Source organism: Siniperca chuatsi, linkage group LG14, assembly GCF_020085105.1.
Source record: "Siniperca chuatsi isolate FFG_IHB_CAS linkage group LG14, ASM2008510v1, whole genome shotgun sequence".
Taxonomy (NCBI): Eukaryota; Metazoa; Chordata; class Actinopteri; order Centrarchiformes; family Sinipercidae; genus Siniperca; species Siniperca chuatsi.
The window spans coordinates 10,579,031-10,599,927 of record NC_058055.1 but is presented as its reverse complement, the minus strand read 5'-3'; the positions used below and the strand labels follow the sequence as shown (position 1 = coordinate 10,599,927).

Here is a 20,897-nt window from a genome sequence, read left to right as displayed (position 1 = left end):
TTAAGTACATTTTCCTGATTATACTTACATACTTTTACTTAAGTAAAATTTTCAATGCAAGAATAACTTTGTAATGAAGTATCTTTACAGTGTGGTATTACTACTTTTACTTAAGGATCTGAATACTTCCTCCACCACTGACTGTATGTGTGCTGATGGGTTTGGGCCAAATCCCTATCCCCACCACACAATTGTGCTCAACTCTGATCTTGTGTGGAAGTGAAGCCTGACTGGCTGCTGACTCTTTTTTCCACAGCAGAGGGAGGAAAAGGACCATTGTAGACTTTAAGCTCTTTGTTGTGACTGCAATTCTTTTGGAGATACAGGAGGTAATAAAACAAGACTGATGCCAGTTACAATTCCAAAATTTATTTTCTGTTGAAGTCCTGGCTTTTATTGGTTCGTAATCTAAAAACAGAATTGTTCTGGTTTTAAACACAATTAGGAGATGGTCTAAACGGTCATCTAGCTGGGCCCGATAACAAATGATCTTGAAGGTTGAGAGATTTAAGTGTCCTACGTTAAGGTTCCTTAAAAGGGTTTTACCATCATCTTAGCCTTGAGATGCTTTTGGGAAACGGAGCCTCGGACAATAGCTTGACTACCCGAAGTGACAAATGTGGATTGTGATTTCTGAGAAAGAACTAGATTTTGTCATGTTCCTTTTTCATAACCAACACTATTTTTCTCCAAAAGTCACTACATACTGGCATTGCCTGTTGTTGGCCGCAAAGACAAAGGAGTCATGGCAACTGATATGCAAAGAAGAAAATACCTGCATGTAATGAGGTCCATGCAAATAAGTACAAACACAAAATAATATTTTCAAAAGAAATATTTACTATACTTTCAAGAAACTACTTCAATAAAGTACAATATAAAGACATTTTAATTTAAAAATTCTGGTAATTTTTCTTGGTATACTTTTCTGGAGTGTTCACATATTCATTTGCTCTATGTGGTGTGTGTATTTATCCCTGTAATTTTTTCCCCGTTCTCAAAATCTTTCAAAACCCATTTAAAAAAAATTCAAGTTTACTAGCATTACTGTATGTGTTGAAAAATATGACTGAAAACATAAAAGAATATTCCTTTATTTGAAACACATTAAGAGGTGTTTGCATATGATGTATGATGTATGTATATTTTTTACCACCCAAAAGTAAAACAAAAGTTATTAAAAAACTACACATATTACACCAAAGAGAACCATTAACTGTAATCAAATGCTTTGAAACTACATGAATTTTGGTTGAGTGCAAATCATATACTGTATAATTTTCCTGTAAGTGAGATTCATGTTGTTTCATAGTTCTCACTTTATGGCACAAACGAAACTTTCCAGAGTAAAATGTCACTTTAAAAATAAAACCATGAACCAACATGGACAAATTGATTTCCCTCGGAGAATGACATTTCATCCTTTTTGAGGAGAGTAATCATGATTTAACACTGTGAAATGTTGCATCATGATTGAAAATATTTGAAATGTCAAAAAGTGAAAGGCCAACATACGAAGGTCCTGATGGTAAGACTCAACCAATTATTTAACAAATAAACCAGCAATGTATCTCAACAACGCTCTTAACAATTGAGAACATCCATGAGAGTGAAAACAATGATTCCTTATAAACACCGAAAAATTAATACCACTCTTAAAACCAAACATACTTAATATCCAACAAGTCAAAATTCAAATGAAATTCAATGACGTCAGTCATTCAGTTAAAACACTCAGTTAAAGCATCAACAAAAAAAAAGAGGAGAAAGTCCTCTATATTCACATATTACTCCTCAAAGACAAAGTTAAATACAAACTAAAATCCAACATAAATGTACAGAGAAACTCATGTTTCCCTTTGTGTGTGAACAAAAAGTAGTGTTCACGTTGTGATAAACAGTGCAGGCCAGTTCAGTAGGTTTTAGAGTTACTCCTTTCTTGATTCTGCATCCTCCTTCATCTTCTGCTCCTGCATGCGACTCCGAGTGGAGCCTACATGAAAAAAAAAATCAACAATATGTTAGGGGACCACATATCCACAAGCCACACGATTGACAGTAAGAACACATGAAGAAAAATAATTGAGAATATCAAAAGGCAACAATGGAACTGAATATATATATTGTATTATATTTTCACTTACTCATCTCTGCAAGCTTCTGTATCAGTGTAGAATCTCCTCCAGATTTGCTGTAAATTAAAAGATAAAAAGTGAGCTTAATTGAAATGTATGTACGCCATGACTAATACTACATTCGAGTGCTTTTGACTTTGGTGTACAGTTAATAAATCAGTGTGCTAGTATGTTACGACAAATATAACAGCATTAGTGACCAACCTGCCATCGGCTTCATCTTGCCCGTCCACATCGAATCGTAACCTCTTCAGAGGCTTTGGAGTGGAGCCGAGATCCAGAGTCCTCTTAAAGGAGCGATTGCTGCTATTGACCATCTGGTTGATCTTCTGGAACCGATTGGACATCTGCAGATGAAGACCAAACAGAAAAAAAGAGTGAGTGAGGAAAAACATTGTTGCCACTGCACTTGTTAAATCGAGATTATCCTTTAATATGACACAAAGCAAACAAAAGAGGCACGTACCCCAAAAGATTCACCGATTGATACCAGCATTCTGTAAAGGCAAAAAACACAAATGAGAAATATCTTTTAAAAGACCGTGCTACTTTTTGTCGACAATGGCGAAATGGCGAAAGGAGCCGGCTCATAGACACATCACTAATATGCAAAACTCACCTGGAGCGAGGAGTCATGATACCCGGGGACATGCGTGGGCTTTTCATAGGGGAGATGTACACGTTGTTGCTCCCAGGCACCCGTAGAGGCGAATTAGGGAACTTGTAGGGGCTGCGTGGTATTTGTGGGATCGGAGAGAGGGTGGGCAGCTACAAAAACAAAACGGCAACAATGAGAGGGTATAGTAGTCATGCACGTTTATCTGATTGTGCATGTATCAAAATCAAACTGTAGATCCTTTGTGGGGAAGTGTCTCACCCTGGTAGACGCATACTGCAGGATGTTGGTTTTCAGCTTCTGCATGAACACTTGGTTGTAAAAGACAATGATGGAGTCATAGTGGCCCTCGGTGATCAATACATGCTTAAAGGTCTGCAACATACAGTGTGACACAAAGAGATGCAAAGTTCAAAATAATTTTATTATGATTACAACAGCAAAAGAAACAGCCTCAAGGGTGATAGAGTTATTAACATTGAAAGGCCTCACCTCCTGGTTGGTGTTGGGCATGTTCTTGTATGCTGTGACAATGGTTTTGAAGCGCAGATCAACACTCTTCACTTTACATATGGCATACATGGCTGACATCATCAACTACAAGAACAATGAGAAGCAGTTTGAGAAAAAACTAAACAAGAAAACATGAGGAAAGAGATGCAGAGACAAAGTGAGCAAAGAAAAAGACAAAAAGCAAGAAAATGAATGAGCAAATGAAGGACAGCAACAAAGAAAGAAAGCAGCGTATTGTCAGGTTACCTGGTCGAGGTGACGGTCTCTCATCAGCTCCTGCTCGTGCTGCAGAGTGTGCTGGAACAGGGTCCATATGATGGGCTCCAGTTCGGGGTGGGAGGGCAGCAGGTAGGAGCAGAGTATCTTCAGCCTTGTGTAGGCCAGGCGGTACACTACAGAGAGGAAACCACAGAGACAGTTGGACACAAAGAGACGCAGCAAACAGGAATGTAAATGGAGAAAAAAAACCTAAAGGATTTGTTTACTGAATAAAACAAACAGAACAAATATTAGTTGTCATTCCAAAATTCTTTCTTCAAGCTTATACAAATGTAATGACTCATGTTAATATTTTAGTCATTTCCACTTTATTAAGGTATAAGGTCACATTGGAAATCCATCACTAACAAAACAGTGGGGATTACTGAATTAAAGTTTGTAACGTTTGTAAAGTGGAGCTGGCAGTGCTGAGATTTTGATTTTCCACGCGTCTGTTATTATTCAGAAGTTATCCACAGAAACCTGATGTTTTGCATGCCTTGTGGAAAATATAACGAAACCAACTATGTATGTGAGCTTGAACGACAGCTTACATTTTTTATAGAAGAGGCTGAGAGAGTTGGACTTTGGGAGCCGTGGAGTCTGGCTGGCAGGCTGGGTCTGAGGCTGAGAGGAAGAGCTGGGCGTGGCCGGGGACTCAGGAGGCAAGACACGAAGGCCCGGACGTATGGGGGACAGATATCTGTCAGGACAATGGAGAAACCCAATTCGTCACTTACACCATCAAAACTAAGGTTTGAACCTCTTCAGCTACCTTATTCTAAACCCTCTAATTATCTGTGATTTATGATTTACAGAAAGGGAGGCTCATGATGAGTATCTCTCTCTCTCTGATTTTTTAATACCATGATGCAAGCTGTGTGATTCACAGTGGTTACACAACAGCTAAAGAGGTTTTAGGGACTAAGATGGTTTCTTAGCTGCTGCATACTAGCAACTGAAAAACAGACAGATAGATTGTGGGATGGCAGACTCACAGGTCAGCTGCGGTGTGGTTGTGCTGCAGTGGTTGGTTGAAACTGGCTGGGGTCTCCACCTGCTCTGCTGCTCCGCCCTCATGCTCCTGTGTCAGCAGCTCAAACAGTGGGGAGCCCTGCAGAGACACAAACATGATTATTTACATTTAACCAAGCACCCACAATATATATATTTTTTTTACAGTGCATCTAAATCATGTTGAAAATTACAACATACCTTTTACTGGAATTCAATTCATGAAATAAAATTTGGACAAAAGGGAAAAACCTCCCGAAAGCTGATATGAGGGTTTTTCCACCACTGTCTAGGCAGGAAGGGGCCAATCCAAATTAAACTTTTACTGGAGCTAATCAATACCTCAAAGCTCTGCAAATATGAAACACCAAAGCAGAATTTCAATTACTTCTGAGTTTGTACATGAAGACTTTTGCTACTCTGAATTGCATTTTTATCTGATCTGAGAGCACAAATTGATACAAACATTTTGTTATCCTAATCACAAGACTATCACTAGAGTTACTGCTGTCTGTTTATCTATCAGATCGTGTAATCTGCAGTATTATTGGCATAAAGAAACCACAAGAGGAACGAGAATCAGGGATGTTCTGAGGGAACCTACTGTATTTTTGTGTTTGCAATGAATAAGTTGTTCACAAGAAAATACAATCACAAGTGGGCTGACAAGGCAATTATATAATATAAAATCAGAATTATAATTGATGTTGATGAATTATGAAAAATAGTTTTAATACTAGTATCCCCATATGAAGTAATTTATTAATTGCAATTAGTGTATATTATCGCAATAACTTCATTAAAAGCCCATCTGTTTGGTTTTACACAGGGCAACAAGTGTAGCGTTGACAAAGTATTAGTGTGATCAGGAAATCATTACATTTTACAAACCAAACTTCCTTTGCAGTCCATACTGGTAATAAACAGTTGGGTAATAAATCAGGCATCTGTTCCTCATTTTATGTTGACCCGAGGACACTCCCTATAGTATCCTATCTGATTTCAGTGATAGTCATGGAAATCCCGCTAAACTGAAACATCATTCATTTTACTTAAAAATACAATTCCCTCTAAATACCAACACAGTATAATCCGCACCTACAGTCACATAATTATCCTTGGCAGTTCTAATATCTAAATCAAGACTAAAAGACGTGCATGTGAATATCATATCAGCATGAAGATAAAAATCAGAGATGAGATCATACAGGGAAGTGGGTGTGGTTTACTACTCAGCGAGTTACACAGAGACAGTAGGTACAGACTTCCTATTAGCACATTCTTCATGACATACATGCCACGCCCGGCTGATTTCCATCGACACATTTCAAAAGTACACTTGGTATTTGATTGCTTTAACAGCATTCAGTGACGTATAATGGACACCTACACTGCAATGTTTCATTAGGTTTAGTGAGATCATTGCTTAAGAGTCCTGTGTTCATTGTCAACTTTAGATTCATATTTAACTTTGGGTCTCTAAAGTTACCTGATTATTTGTTTGAAAATTGAAAGTGAAACGACCCAAACAATCATAGTCATATAAAGAAAACATGATAACGCCATATACTGCATTACCAGGCAGACAAAATCTCCTGTTGAATACACAAAATGCTTTGATTTTTTGGGAGGCTGATCTAAACACACCTACAGCTATCAAGAAGAAAAAAACCCTAATTCAAGTTTCTAATTTAAAAGAAAATTCAAAGATTATGGACCACACTAATATCTCAATATTTAAATTTCAGATAAAACAAAGCAGCGTTGGGAGGACTTTGGCCCCGGTGGAGGCTCCACCCTCTGGGTTTCAACAGTCCCCTGAGTTCTTTGTGTTGGAGCCTCTGAGTTGCAGCCTGCTTCGAGGTTTCTGATTTACGGACAGGCAGGAGCAGAGTAAAACCTGTGGAGCATAACGATCACCATGCACGCCCAGGGCTGCTGCAGGAACAGACAGGAGAACAAGGGAAGGGAAGAACCAGTCGACTGTTCATAGAGTTGAGGAGAGGCACATGACGTTTCTCGCAAAGGAATAAACATTTCAACTGTCAAAGACACCTGGAAAAGACTGAAAACTTCACTCTTCACTTTAATTTGGATACTAATACAGGTATTTTGTGGAGTTGCTGTATACTTTCTCTCGCATTCTTCAGTATTTCTGGACTGTTTTTCCTAGCCAAATGAAATGTACATTTTCCCTGCACATGATTGGATTAACAAGTCGAATTTGACACAAGTTCAACAATTGGAACATTTACAGAGTGAAAAAGTTCTCCCAAAAATTACCAGCCTGGCCTAAGAATGTATAATAACACCCAACAAAATTACATGAATTGCAACAAGAGTGATGACTTCAAGTACCCTTTGTATAGCTCAGTTTTCAGCCTGGTGTTTTTACTTGGACTTTTCTTCAACATGGTGGCTGTATATATTTTTGGCTGTACACTGAAGCTGCGGAATGAGACCACGACATACATGATAAACCTTGTGGTTTCAGACTCTCTCTTTGTCCTCAGCCTGCCTTTTCGGATTGTTTACTTTATTAAACGTGAGTGGCTATTTGGAAGTGTACTCTGCAAGATCTCTGTGGCCCTGTTCTACACCAACATGTATGGCAGCATCCTCTTCCTCACCTGCATCAGTGTTGACCGTTTCTTGGCCATTGTGCACCCGTTCCGGTCCCAAGCAATTCGTACAAAGAAGAATGCCAAACTGGCCTGCTGTACAGTGTGGGTGATGGTTCTTTCTGGAAGTATACCCACTGGGTTCCTTTTGGATACTACTTCACCCAAAAATGCCAACTCCTCAAACTTCTGCTTTGAAAACTACTCCAAAAAACAATGGAAGGCTGAGCTGTCCAAGGTGGTGGTGTTTATTGAGACTGTGGGCTTCATTATCCCATTGATGGTCAATGTCTTCTGCTCGGTCATGGTGCTACGGACACTGAAGAAACCCAAAACAATCAGCCGTGGAGGCAACCTCAACAAGACAAAAATCTTGAGGATGATCATCGTGCATCTTCTCATCTTCTGCTTCTGTTTCATTCCCTACAATATTAATCTCATCTTCTATGCCCTGGTCCGCTCCAGTGTCCTAAAGGGATGCTACATAGAATATGTGGTGAGAACCATCTACCCCATTGCTTTGTGCATAGCAGTGACCAACTGCTGTTTTGATCCAGTCATTTACTACTTCACTTCAGAAACCATTCAAAGCTCCATCAAACGCAAGTCCACAGTATGGCACAACGGTGCCAAACTATTCGACAGACTACAGATGGACAGCCAACAAAACAGTCCAAATACAACACCCACAATCCTTACCCTGAGGACTCTGAGACCCAAAATGTTTGACAATGAGTCTACAGTCTAATGACAACTCTATTATGTGACATGATTAATAATTCAGTGAATATTGCTGGAGAAACTCAATTTCTATCAGAGGACGTAGGTGGAAGCTGAGTGGACTTGAAGATCATACCAATACATAAACACAATGGTTACTAAGGAATCAGTGTCTCATCTACTGGACACCACAGAGACTTTAGACTGGGAGAGATCCCTATCCAGTCAATAAAAGGGTGGAATAGGTCAAAGAGGAAACATTTGTATGTTGCAGCATAAATACCCTTTATCAAGGTGGCAATTCACAGCACACAAGTTTGAAAACACTTTGTTCTATTAAGGAATGAGTTTATAATGTATATTAGTAGAAATGACAGGTGTATATGCCATAGTCATGTGCATGGTACTGAAAATAACTATCAGCTTTTGCACATAAAACAATATAACATGGAATTGTAGTCTTATTCCCCAGAGCAGATTATCCTATGGGAAAATTCTGCTGTGCCAATGCTGAACTAGTATTACAACTCTTTTTATGTACTGTACTGTGCAGTTTCTAAGTAGTTGTGGCCTCACTAAGGCTTTTAAGCACTTTATAGAGCAGCATGTTCTATAACAGCTTTTACCCCATATACTGAAAGCGAATAAAAGAGTTATTAATGTAAAAGGTTCTTGAGTTTGAAATTCACTACTTGTTTGATAGAGTGGGGTGTTGTGAAATATGGGTATTAGTTGTTCATATGCCACTCTCCCGGAGTGCTACCACGTCTTTTGTCTAGAATGATTAGTCATACAGGTACAAACAACACAGCTACAGGTTGGCCAATGCCTTGAATGTACAATGAGTGAATAAGTTTTAAAATGTAGATTACAGGTGTGGTCAACAATTGACAGCTACATTGCATCGGTCAAGACTGCACTAAGACTGCCAATAGCTTTATCTAAATAAGTGGTAAGTTCTGTAGAAAATTTGACATTAAAAACATGAAGATATGTCAAGTCAGAATATTCCTTATAGTGTTTCATGCAGTGTTTGATCAAAATTGGAGTCTGTAGAGAGTAAAATTCTAAATTAAAACAACAGGAATTTCTCCCAAAATCCAATTCAGCCAGACTGACTACATGTCTGTTTCCTATGGACTACAAGGTAAAGTGAAAACACAGCTCACAGTGTAAAAGGAATATGGTGCAGCTTAAATTCATGTGAAATATTTGTTCCGCCTTGTAAAAGTGGTGTGTTCCAAGAGCGAGCACTACTGCATTCCTGTGGGGAGGCTTAGCCCGGGGGTCTGCATTGACAAGGGTAGACTCATCACCACCACTGCACAGATGAGAAGCATTGTGAAACCAAAGCAGGCGAGCGACAACATGTCTCTTGATGGAGAAGTACATTTACAAAATAGAGCACAGTGGTGGTTGCTGCAATCCTGAGACAGATCCCGCAAGTAATCAAGAATGTCAACTTAAAAATGGCATCCTTGAGACAAATAAAACAATTAGCAAGTACTAATTTTGCCATGTTTGGATTCCTTACACTACTACATGTAATACTAATAGGCTTAAATTCAGGATGCAGCTGGGCTTTCTCCACCCAGCATAAATATTTGTACAAAACAAACCATTTCATTTCCATTTGTAATGATAATCATAACATGAAGGTAAGATTTATTTTTTATGTGCACAGGAGAACAAATCTTAACCAGCTATTTGGCAATCAATTTGTTATTTATATTTCTATCTAATTGAAATTTGTCTCACAAGGGCCAAGTGGTGTGTAGCTAAATCATAATATGTGCTATATTAGCCCAATATTCTCCAAATTAAGATTATTCAAAGAGAAACTAGTTCAACACTGCTTTAATTACATCCCAATTTGATTGGTGAGGTTCAGCTGTCTAACTGTGGTGTGTATAGAAAATCTGATGTGGATAATAGGTGAATTACTGCTTTTCTCAGGCGCAAAGACTAACATTTTGACACAATATACATTTTCATCAGATTGTGTCCTGTTTTTCTCTGGTTTTCTCTTGGGCTCTAATACCCATGGTCTGATCTACACTAACCTAGTCTTCCCTGAGAGTGCCGGTCCCAACATACACTGCTGTCTGATTACAGCACCTTTTTCAGTGAATTATTGCTATTCCCCCATCAACTGGCTGACAAAGATAGTTAATGATTAACTCCAATGTAGGTTTTTAACAAGCAGCCATAAACATGACTCCCACTATGAAGGTAATGAAACAATCTTGTTGTAAGGCTAATCACAAAATTCAGCTCAGATCACTAGGTTGGCTTGAGAATAGACTTGTTATCAGTACTTGTGAAACTCACTTAATATTTTGACAAAATTAGCTCAAAATTAGGTAGTGAGAACAAAACACAAGAAGGGTGTGTAGGAGAGGGAGAGAGAGGGGGAGGGAGAGAAACGGAGAGAAAGAGAGACCCTGACCTGTGCATGAGTGCAGGTGTGAACTGCTCCAGTCAGTAGCATGTGCGCTGTTACAGCATCCTGACAGGGTCTCCTGCTGCTGAACACCAGCTGACTGGAAAAATAACTTCATCTCACTGTCACTGCATTGATGAGATCCTGATACTGGTGAGTGATGAAGTTTTGTCTGTTTTAATATTCTCTTCAGTTGTACTAATTGCACATATATGCACAGAATATAATAGATTAAGAAATGTCATTTTTATAAAATGAAGACAGCAATTAACTGTATCATCTTGTTAGTGTTTGGTAGAAACTTAAAATTTTAAATGAAGAAGGTCCACAAAGATTATCTGAAGACAAAGATAAAGAACTCATCTGATAACTCATCAGACACTTAGTATTAGTGATAACTGAATTATTTTACAGGAGTTGTTATCAGATTGCCAAAGCAGACAACAGAAGCAACTCAATATTATAAGTCAGGAGGAAAAGATTTACTGTTTCATTTAAAGGATCAGGGATTGAGCGTGAAAAGATCAGGGATGGCTGACGAAATTGGGGGCTAGGGAAGATAAAATTTGTTTTAAATGCTTTATCATGTCATAGAAAAAAATATATCAATGTAATTTAATGTTACTGAGAATTTAAAAAATGTTAATGAATGTTAACATATGTTAACAATTAGTGTTAAATTAGTGTTAATATCAAAGTTGAAGTATTTTTGAAATTGGTGTGTAACGTATCATGATATCATTAGTGTTAAGAAAATAGTGGGAGCTCTCTTGCAATCTTGTCGTATTGATTCAACTCAATGGTCATTTTGTGACTGGAGTGTATTGAGTTTTTCAACAGTCTAAATTCCTGGTCACAAAAAAAGAAATTTATGTAAAATGACAGAAGGAAAAGTCACAAAAATCATGATGACATATACGGAACACAGGAAAAATGCATTAGTAAAGAGTTCTTACAATCAGACCCTCCCTAATACTAATACTGACTGAAAGATGCTTAACCGGATATTTGCTTCCACATTACACACTACAGCCTAAACAATTTAAATTAACACCTCTGACAATCTCAACTAAAGATGAACTTTATGAGCTTCACTAAATGTGTATTTACTGCAGGGCAATTGTATTACATTGTGAGGCTCCTGTTTTTCCCCACTCTGCATGTAATGAAACCAAATGTTTACTTGTTTTATGAGAGCATGAAGTTGCAGTTAAAACTTTATTGACAGCATTCGTCTGACTGTCGTCTTGTATATCAAATATTAATTCAGCTATATTAGCCGTAGCAGTGTGTTTGCATCAGCTCAGCAAATTTACATTCCATAAAACAGCAGTCACTTTGAGTTGATTACATTTTTACTTGCGACAGGTTTAACTGCTCCAACAGAAGCAACTGAACATGTTCCTTCCTCCCATCTTATGTTCACTTCAACCAAACTAATTTCCTCCAGATATAAGAGGAACACAGTGATTTAAAGTATTGGAGCAGAAAATTATTTGGGACATGGAGATGTGGAATATGACTGATGTGCCAGCCAAGCCATTCTCACCTCTGTCTAACTGCACTGTGGACACCAGCTATCGCTTCACCTTCTATCAAGTGTCTTATAGTGTCATCTTCCTGCTGGGGTTGGCCACCAACAGCCTGGCCCTTCGGAGACTGTGTCTATCTCCCTGCACCATGAACAGCACAGCCGTTTACATGGTCAGCCTGTCAGCTGCCGACTTGTTTTTTGTAATCTCTCTACCCCTGAGAATCTACTACTACCACCAAAAAGCCAGAGCCTTGTCCCCCATGACAGGAGACCGATCCAGTTGGACTCCTGGGGTGGCATACTGCCATCTTACTTTCACCCTCAAATACATCAGCCTGTATGGGGGCATCTTCTTCCTGGTGTGCATTGCTGTAGACCGTTACTTTGCTGTGGTGCACCCGCTGGCATCAACACTCCGCAGGCTGCGTGTTGCACAGCTGATAAGTGGGGGGATCTGGTGCTTGGTGCTGGGGCTGGGGCTCAGTGTAAGTCTGCCTCTGCTGCGCTCTGCAGCCGCTCGCCAGCACCAGCTCTGTCTGCTGGACCCATCTTCGCAACACCACCGCACCATAATCCTGGTAGCTCTGGGCTTAGTCCTAGGGTCATTTCTGCTGCCCACTGTGCTACTTCTCTACAGCTACTGCAGAGTGCTGAGCGTGCTTCGTCAGCCAAGACACCACTCCCGCAGCCAGCACCTCAGCCGTCAGCACACACTCACAATTATTTACAGGGTGCTGGGTGTCTTCCTGCTGTGCTTCGTCCCATATCACATCAACCTCCTGGGATACACCCTTACACATGTGTGGCTGCTGCCCCATTGTGGCCTGGCCCAGATGACCAAGGCTGTACACCCTGTGGTACTATCACTAGCAAGCTCCAACTGCTGCCTCAACCCACTCATCTACTATTTCTCCAGCAGCCTTGTGCACAGGGAGGTGCCTGGTGGTGGAGGCAGCGGCAGCCAGTGACACAAACCATCTCACACCACTACTGAAAGAGACTCTTTCTTCTTTCTTTCTTTCTTTGACATTTTTCATATTTACTGAATGTTTAATTTATGTGGAACCTGCCTCATTTTACAAAAATGCTGATCAAACGTTATAGATCAACATGTAAACTACTCCATGTCATTTATGTTATTCATGAAATGTAGTAATAATTAATCTACTATCTATCTACTGATAGTTTTTCTTCTCATGGGCCAATGAATGCTATATAAAAAAGGTAGATATAGTTTGTATTTACTATGTCTATGTGCCTTTATGTTGTGTATGCATGAATCTCATTAAAATGCTGCGACATCATTACTAGCATACTGTACTGGTGATGAGAGATAAAACTGACCGTCCTCCATGCAATCCTCTCCATGATGAGGTTCTCACAGGTCTCCAGATGTTTGACGATGTCTTTGCTCAGAGTGGGATCGGCCTTGATGAAGCTCTCGATGACTTTGTAGAAGTCAAAGGCGGCAAGGTTGACCACATCCAGTATCCAGGGGAAACACACGTTTGTTTCTGCTGAGTCACAACCACCACCATAGTTGTATCCTCCAGTCTTAAAACTGCTCTCTAATCATGAGGAGCAAACAACATTATTACAACTTGTCACACATCTGCAAGAAGTGTAAACATTTACCTATATTATTGGCAACAGTAAGAACAGTTATTTCAGATTCAGAATGTAATTGCATATGTTATTATCTTGTAAGCAAATTACGGGACACACCTCCGTACGTTGCCATGACCACCTCCAAAGCGCAGGCCAAAAGTGATGTGTGGAATGTGGAGTCATTGAGGAGTTTACTGGAATGGAAATCATGTGACTGAGCTCAAGGCAAATAACACTTGACTACAAATCAACACTTCACTTACAATTAAAACAACAAAAAGTATGCATGCACAAGTAAATACAAAAACAACAATTGACTAGCTTCATAATTCCCCATTGAATTTATAAACACTTAAAAACACATACCTGAAATTTTGCACAGACAGCCGCTTCTCTTCCTACGAAATGAAAAATATCAGATCAATGAGAGGAAAAACAACATGAGTATGAGTTATTTCAGAGACTGTTTGTGGTCAGTAGATTAATCAATTGTGGTTTTCTGAGATACGTTTTTGCAGGTAAACCTGGGAATTGCTACATTTGAATGACCCCAAGCCCCTAAATAAACAAACAAACAAACAAACAAACAAACAATCAAAAATACTACATTGTTGAATAAAAAAGGTGAAAAATAAATTAAATAAAATCAAACATGTCAAGTACCGATTTCAGCATCGCTTCCATGACTTTGTAATACAGTCTGACACCGAGAGTGAATCTCTGAAAGAGGAAAGAAATATATCAGTCAGACATAAAATAATTTGAGAATAGCAAGTATTGTCATTGTTGCTCATTGTCTTCTTGAGTATTAGTTCATACCTGTCTGCCAAGTATTACACAGCGCGGGCCGACTGCCTGACCAAACCTTTGGCTGAATGCCTGTCCGAGTGTCTCTAAACGCTTCAGCACGTCCTGCGTCGGGTCCACAGTGCAATTCTGACCACAGGAAAGAAGAAAACGAGAAATATGTCAAATTAAGGTAGTACGATATAGCTTCAATGGACATTTTAATCAGTGGCAACACTTCTAGAGACCCACTTTGAAATATGTAGCCAAGTTAGTAGATGGCTGGTCCCCACTGGAGGGGAGATCACCCCTCAACTGCTGAATGGAGGTCATGGCAGCTCTGATAAGACAAAACAAACATCAGACAGTGCTGAAGAACGGACTCAAAACAATACACACAATGAAATATGCTCAATAATGTACACTTCAGTAACTCTCAACAGTGTATATAGACATCGAAGTGAAAAGGTTTGAAACTGTACAAATGTTAAAAAACAAGGTACTTGGTCTTTCTCCTCTGGGTAAACAATGATTAAAACAATGAAGAACAGGTGAGTGACTGCTAACTACTTACCTGATTGGAGTCTGGGGAGGGATGAGGACGGTATCTTCATCTGGCAGGTTCTTCTTTGGCGTTCTCTCCACCTGTGATCTGAGTGCAGGAGGGGATTATGAAACACTTTTCTTTAAATTCTTTTAACAGATCAACCAGTCCAACATCAAAACACTGAATAGTGAAGAAATTACATCTCGACTTTAGGTGCAAGAACAGTCTCATCTCTGTCAAAAAACAGCCGTCCATCGAAGTCTCTACTCTTGAGGTAGTGCTCTTCATATTGTTGGTTAAGGTCATTCACCTGTGGTGAAAAATAAAGGTTGAGGTTACTCGTAGTTAAGTGATTCCCGACATACAGAATTAAACACCATCACTGTGCCCAACTAAATGCAGGGTTGTTAAAATGAGTATAACATACAGAGATTGAAAAGTTCTCCATTAAATTCAATATTTTACCTAAATTCAAAAGTGCTAGAAAGCTAAAATGTACCAATATATCAAGAACAAAAGCTCTGTATGGTTCCTTTCAACATGTTAAATTATTGCTGCATTATACATGAGCTGTTTATGTTACCAGCACTATATATGAGGAGGAGAAAATCATACTTGACCTACTGAATACGAACAATTTTACTGTTGTAGGAATGCTAACTACTCCTTATACTGCTGGCTATCTTGAGCTCCAACAATGCATCAAATTTCATTACCTAAATGCATGCTTTAGATGTGAAATCTTAATCTGAAAATCAGATCTGCAATAAGACATTAGACAATGAAAAAGGAATGAGAAACTAAAGAACTGACATCTGCAACGATTTATAAACAGCCAGAAGAGATGTTTTTCATAGATGTAACTCAAGCCTTTATACTCTTGTAGTCATTGTGCATATCAGCCAACTCACACTGCAAAACACACAGTCTGGAGTCCTCGTTGAACTGACAAGACTTGTCTAAAGATTGTACAATTTCAACTGTGCCTGAGTCTCTGTGTCTGATCAGATCTCAATATTAAAAAAATAAACATCTCTGAAATAAGGCAAGGCTCCAACTTGTCTGCAACATCTCTGAAATAAGGCAAGGTTCCAACTTGTCTGCAACTAGATTAGGATCACAGACTGAGACTCTGACACATCTGTGCTATAAAATAATCTGGGCCAAAATCTCACTCAAAATGTTTTTTTTTTTTAAATTTACTCAGGCCCCTCATAGGTTAGATCAGGGTGAGACTTACACATTACTGACATAAGACACTTATGTAAATAATGCGTACCACCTGTCCGTTACTGGGGTAATGTAACAGTAAAATAAATATGTCCAGCATCTTTCTTCGGAGGAGTGTGTCGTGTCAGCAAACAGTAGCATCCTGTCTCCATTGTTTCCATACCTGCAATATACTATCCTGACACACTAAAAGATCCCCTGCCTGAGTACATTTTCCTGACACCATGTATGTGAAAACAAACACGTATGAGTGGCAAAGAGAACAACCAACAGCTGTCAGACACTCAAACGTTCAACAATGGCAACAGCAAGCAGGAAGAGATAACTAATGGAAACAGTAAGTGAAGAGCAGACAGTGAAGCCAAACAGTAGAGCAGATGCTGTAACAATCGCACAATTACCTGAGGAAAATCTAAAGATCTTGAAAGACCAGGTGAGTCCAGGAAAGCAGAAAAGCTGGTCTGGTATACATTCTTCACCTGCAAGTACAATTGGCACAGAGGGAAAATGAGGCCAAAATACACACAGAGCAGACATGTGTTTGTATGATGACAAAGAACTACACAAAGAGGGGGGTCAGACCTCTTCTGCATTGCATTCATTCTCTTTGCACAAGGTTTTGAGAAGCTGCAAGTCCACTTCTGGCTCCGGAGGTCGGGATTTGGCTTTGCTCTGGTTGCGACGAGATGTCCGTGTCGGAGGGCTCTGAACTTTGCTGATAGCTGATTCTGAGAGAAAAACATTTAAGGGGTTAGAACATTTCTGGGAGCCGTAGACGATAATTCCTTTCATGACACAGAATATCCCAAGTTGAGATTCCGTTTCCTATTTTCCATGGAAAACATGCCTGACCGATATAATACTATGCTATCCTATACTACTACTACTACTACTACTACTACTACTACTACTACTACTATGCATACGCTTTTAAGCAAATAACAACTTGAAATCGCATTGGGTCTACAGCAACAAATGCAACAACACATGTGCAATCATGTTTACATCCTCACTCAAAAATTGAGGATGACAAAATTATTTTTCCAGTCTTTTTTTAAAATAAATTCTTTGACTTTACACTTTTCAGACTTTAAGAGAGAGGTTAAAGTAAATGACACTGAAGCTTACTGTAAAGAGGTTGCAGAAGGTCTGGAGGGCAGCGCTTGATGCATAACTCCAGTGTACAAAGCAGCAACTGGAATGATATGACCAGGTCATCCTCCATCTGCAAGACCCTTCCTGCAGACAGCAGAGACGCAGCACATGAGAAGCATCATCACAATAGTACTACTGCGGACTGGAAACAGTGACCATGAGGAGAAACATTTTCCAATTCATTTGAGCTCTACAGCTGAGCACGAAGGCGGCAGGAAGGATGGAAAGAAGACGGAGCAACATGAAAACTATTCCATCAAGTGTGTTAACAGCTTGATCGTACTTGTTTTTGTTGTTGTTAATGTGTTAAAAGGCTTAACCTACCTTTGGCCAAAAGAAACATGGTCCAGCAGCTCCGCATGGTCTCCCTCTCCCTTGGAAAAGAGACACTAAACCATTAATCATGCACTGCATCACATCTTTTAAAAGAAGCACCCATTTATCAAACACAAAACCATAAAGATAGTAAAAAAAGGAGTGTGACAAGTACATTTCACTAGATAAGTCTCCCAACTTACTTGCCATCAGAAACCAAAGCAAAGATTTTCTTGCATGTTCTGAAAACAAACAAATATTATTATCATCACATACAATTTTGCCCAGAACAGTTCTACATGAATCAAGCACGTGTTCTGTATTGATGTGTTCACTCACTTCTCAAACCTCTGGTAGAGAGCCAGCGTCACATCATACTTCTTCTCCAATCGTGTCAGTGCTGAATTCACCTTGGTGCTTATAGTATCCAAGTTAACATCTAACTTCCTCACGAGAGCTAAAAACTGCTTTACGCTACAAAAAAAAGGATGAATTTGTGTGAGAGATAAAATAAATCGCATAAAATTGTAAAAACCACACCAAGAGTTCAGATTTAATTAAAAAATATTAGTAATGACATTTGTAAGACTGTCAAAATTACATAGGTCTGAAATTCGTATCTTATCTGGAAAGATCTACACATTCTTTTACAATCTGTGTCTTAAACCACAGACGTTAAGAAAGACATTTGATAGATTTTTACTTCACGCAATAAAAACTTGATATCAACTGTATGTTGCAGAAAGCCTCCTGAACAAGGAATTGTTAAGGAGTAATCTTGGCTAAAAAATTTTTTTTTTAAAAATCAATCTGCAAATCTGAAAAAGAAAAATTTAAACATCAAAAAAATCCTCAGCATTGCCTCTTAGTTTTTGTCACAGTTTGTATTTGGACCACAGTTTGTATTTGGTAAGAGCAGCCATGTGTTATGCTTTTACATAATGTCTATTCAAATAAGCTGATATTACATATATTAATGTGGATAGCGAAGTTGCACTATAAGTGCCAAGGAGTATTTGCCAGTAACATGCATCATGCACGGAGAGTACTTACTTCAGATTGACTTCTTTCAGAACCTGAGTTAAGGTGAAACAGGTAACATCCATGTCTGTCGCTGAGACAAACAGACAAGCTCCCCACAGCCTTTTCTGACTGTCCTGAAATGAAATGCAAAAAGAACAATGTTTAAAACTAACAAATATAATAACACGTAATATTTTTTTTAGTCAGTGACATCAATAAATATGAAGGCCTGGTGGGGAACTTTAATATTATCAGGAGGACTGAAACCAAAATCCAATAGATCTGTTAGTTGCACATTTATTTTACTAAAAACATTTCTGACTGGTCTGACGGTTAAATTTCCTTTAAAAGTTAGAAAGAAAACTGAAATAGCATTTGGACTGTGTGATAATGATGAGCTTGACTTTAAAAACTGCAGAAAAGCCATAATTACCCTGAGCTTTGTCCAACCACAACATGCCCAGACCACCACACATACACACTGTGCCACATGACCAGATTAGTATAAACTGACACGTTTGGTACAACCAAGGCAACACTAATTAGTCTAAAATTTTACATTAAATTAGATAAGATAATAGTCACATAAGACCAGTGACCGTGTGATTGAGACATCTGTCTGATAACTGTGTGTGGTGCATCCTCACCTGCTCTTCTTTCAACAGGGGTGGAAAAGTAACTATCTGAAATAAATTTAATTGAGTAGCTTTTCATCAACTTGGGCTTTTTGAGTGCCATAATGGCTAATTTATTCTGACTAAACAGTATGTGAGCCATCTCCAAAAGGGATACTTTTGTTCACTTATTGGGTAGTTTTCAACCAGAGTAATACAATTTCCACCCATGCAATTTCCTTCGCTTCAATAGGACAGCCAACAGGACCACAACATTACAAATCTACTGTCACATAACTAATATATATATTCATATATACATATACACACACACACACACACACACACACACATACATACATATACATATATAACGTTATACATACGGCCACTTCATCCATGGACTCTTGAACAGTTTTCCACAGCATCCAGGCACGGTCACACACCAGGTCTGTCACATTAAGGCTCTTACACAGGGTCACAAACTCAGCATCCTTGTCTCTGTGTCTAGAGAATGGAGGCCATAAATCAACAACATGGAGAACACGAACACAGTTTCAGGACATCAAAACATGCTGCACAAACGACAACAGCCTCCCAGTGCAGGACTTCCCTGACTGTTAGCCAAAGTCTGTGCCAGACATGGGGTGTATTTGTGTGTTATAACAGCCTTACATCTCATGCTGCATCTGTTACTGAACAGTTATACTCTGTCGCCACTTCTGTAGGGTAGAGAGACGTTAAAACTCACTGGTATTAGCTGTAAATACAGACCTGACTTCGTTTGAAGCAGCTAGCTAACGTTAGTCAGCCTATCGGTTAGTCACATAGCTTAAGTTAAGCTAGCAGGATTAAAATACCAGCACAAACTACCTAACCATTAGGCTGCAGTATGCTTTTTTTTTTACAGAGTAACCAACTCATTTACTGACTGCTGATATACCGCTAATACCTGAATGGGGCCACATAACTTGTCTTACTTTTTAACAGATAATGCAGGACTCTCCTTCTTGTCTGGAGAGGCACTTTCAGCACTGGGCTTCAGCTCCTTGCTCTGTGTCGTACCAGAGTTGCGCTTTTTAGGTGGCATCTTTGTATCCGGTTACCTAACAGGCAAATATATTAATTAAAATTAGAACTGTGTTTTGAAGGCAACAAATGGGGATTTACTAAATTTAAAGCCCACTTCACGAGTTCCGTCCGTGGCAACAATACAACAAAACCTGACTGACTTCCTGAAACCGTGGTGAAGTGGGTGTTCGTTTTGTATCACCGAAGTGCGCGGCGGGGTGACGGTGCGCCCGGTGTCTCAACTGTTAGACGCCCTCCACAGTCAGTGTTCACAACCCCGTCAATACTAACCTGTTCACTGAGTTTTTCTGATAATATGTGTCTGTTTAAACCCAGTGCTGTCGACACTAGATACAAAAACAACATTAGATAACCGGTTTATAGCTTTATATGTATCTGCTCTCTGTGATTATAAACTGAGCGCTTGGTGCTTTCACCGGGATCACGTGACACACCGCAAACGAACTCACCCAAACTCACGAGATGAAAACGCGGGAAAATGTCTACGCAACATCCGCTCATTAGCATTTATCCCGCCATCCAGCCGAGTTACAAAGGGTTTACCGACTGCCCAGTACTGTATATGGAAAGTAGGCAGCTCATCATTTCAACTAATGTAATGTAATTGTATAGTTATTACAGTGATGTAGATCGTGCCCCCACTTCACTTTGTTTACCTTGTGTATGTTTGTTT

The 20,897-nt window shown here is 39.2% G+C and overlaps 3 protein-coding genes across 3 annotated transcripts; 2 read left to right on the top strand and 1 right to left on the bottom strand.

Annotated features, from left to right (window-relative positions):
* Nucleotides 1–820: 820 nt before the first annotated feature.
* On the bottom strand, nt 821–20,392 carry rb1 (retinoblastoma 1). The gene is made up of 27 exons (XM_044223712.1): nt 20,113–20,392; nt 19,519–19,639; nt 18,549–18,652; nt 17,835–17,969; nt 17,699–17,737; nt 17,505–17,554; nt 17,154–17,264; nt 16,608–16,753; nt 16,427–16,504; nt 14,996–15,105; nt 14,823–14,900; nt 14,501–14,588; nt 14,282–14,398; nt 14,126–14,182; nt 13,829–13,860; nt 13,580–13,656; nt 13,199–13,422; nt 4,521–4,636; nt 4,077–4,225; nt 3,511–3,656; nt 3,244–3,348; nt 3,013–3,126; nt 2,755–2,903; nt 2,602–2,632; nt 2,340–2,482; nt 2,145–2,191; nt 821–1,993 (listed from the first exon to the last, which is right to left on the bottom strand). Exons 1-27 carry the CDS (start codon nt 20,220–20,222, stop codon nt 1,929–1,931), a joined length of 2,742 nt encoding a protein of 913 aa, XP_044079647.1. The 5' UTR covers nt 20,223–20,392; the 3' UTR covers nt 821–1,928.
* LOC122888824 (lysophosphatidic acid receptor 6-like) lies at nt 4,233–8,544 on the top strand. Its single transcript, XM_044223715.1, has 2 exons — nt 4,233–4,277; nt 6,285–8,544. The coding sequence occupies exon 2, from the start codon at nt 6,835–6,837 to the stop codon at nt 7,903–7,905; it is 1,071 nt and encodes a 356-aa protein (XP_044079650.1). The 5' UTR covers nt 4,233–4,277; nt 6,285–6,834; the 3' UTR covers nt 7,906–8,544.
* On the top strand, nt 11,703–13,178 carry LOC122888826 (lysophosphatidic acid receptor 6-like). The gene has a single exon (XM_044223718.1). The coding sequence runs from the start codon at nt 11,824–11,826 to the stop codon at nt 12,820–12,822; it is 999 nt and encodes a 332-aa protein (XP_044079653.1). The 5' UTR covers nt 11,703–11,823; the 3' UTR covers nt 12,823–13,178.
* Nucleotides 20,393–20,897: the final 505 nt, after the last annotated feature.

Excerpts from the sequence above, each read along its gene's own strand:
- LOC122888824 (XM_044223715.1), top strand. The coding sequence starts at position 6,835 with ATGTATAATAACACCCAACAAAATTACATGAATTGCAACAAGAGTGAT.
- LOC122888826 (XM_044223718.1), top strand. The coding sequence starts at position 11,824 with ATGGAGATGTGGAATATGACTGATGTGCCAGCCAAGCCATTCTCACCT.
- rb1 (XM_044223712.1), bottom strand. The coding sequence starts at position 20,222 with ATGCCACCTAAAAAGCGCAACTCTGGTACGACACAGAGCAAGGAGCTG. Across the intron at positions 17,265-17,504 it reads CATGTTTCTTTTGGCCAAAG|GAAGGGTCTTGCAGATGGAG; the intron begins GTAGGTTAAGCC and ends TGCTGTCTGCAG. Across the intron at positions 2,483-2,601 it reads CAATCGGTGAATCTTTTGGG|ATGTCCAATCGGTTCCAGAA; the intron begins GTACGTGCCTCT and ends CTTCATCTGCAG.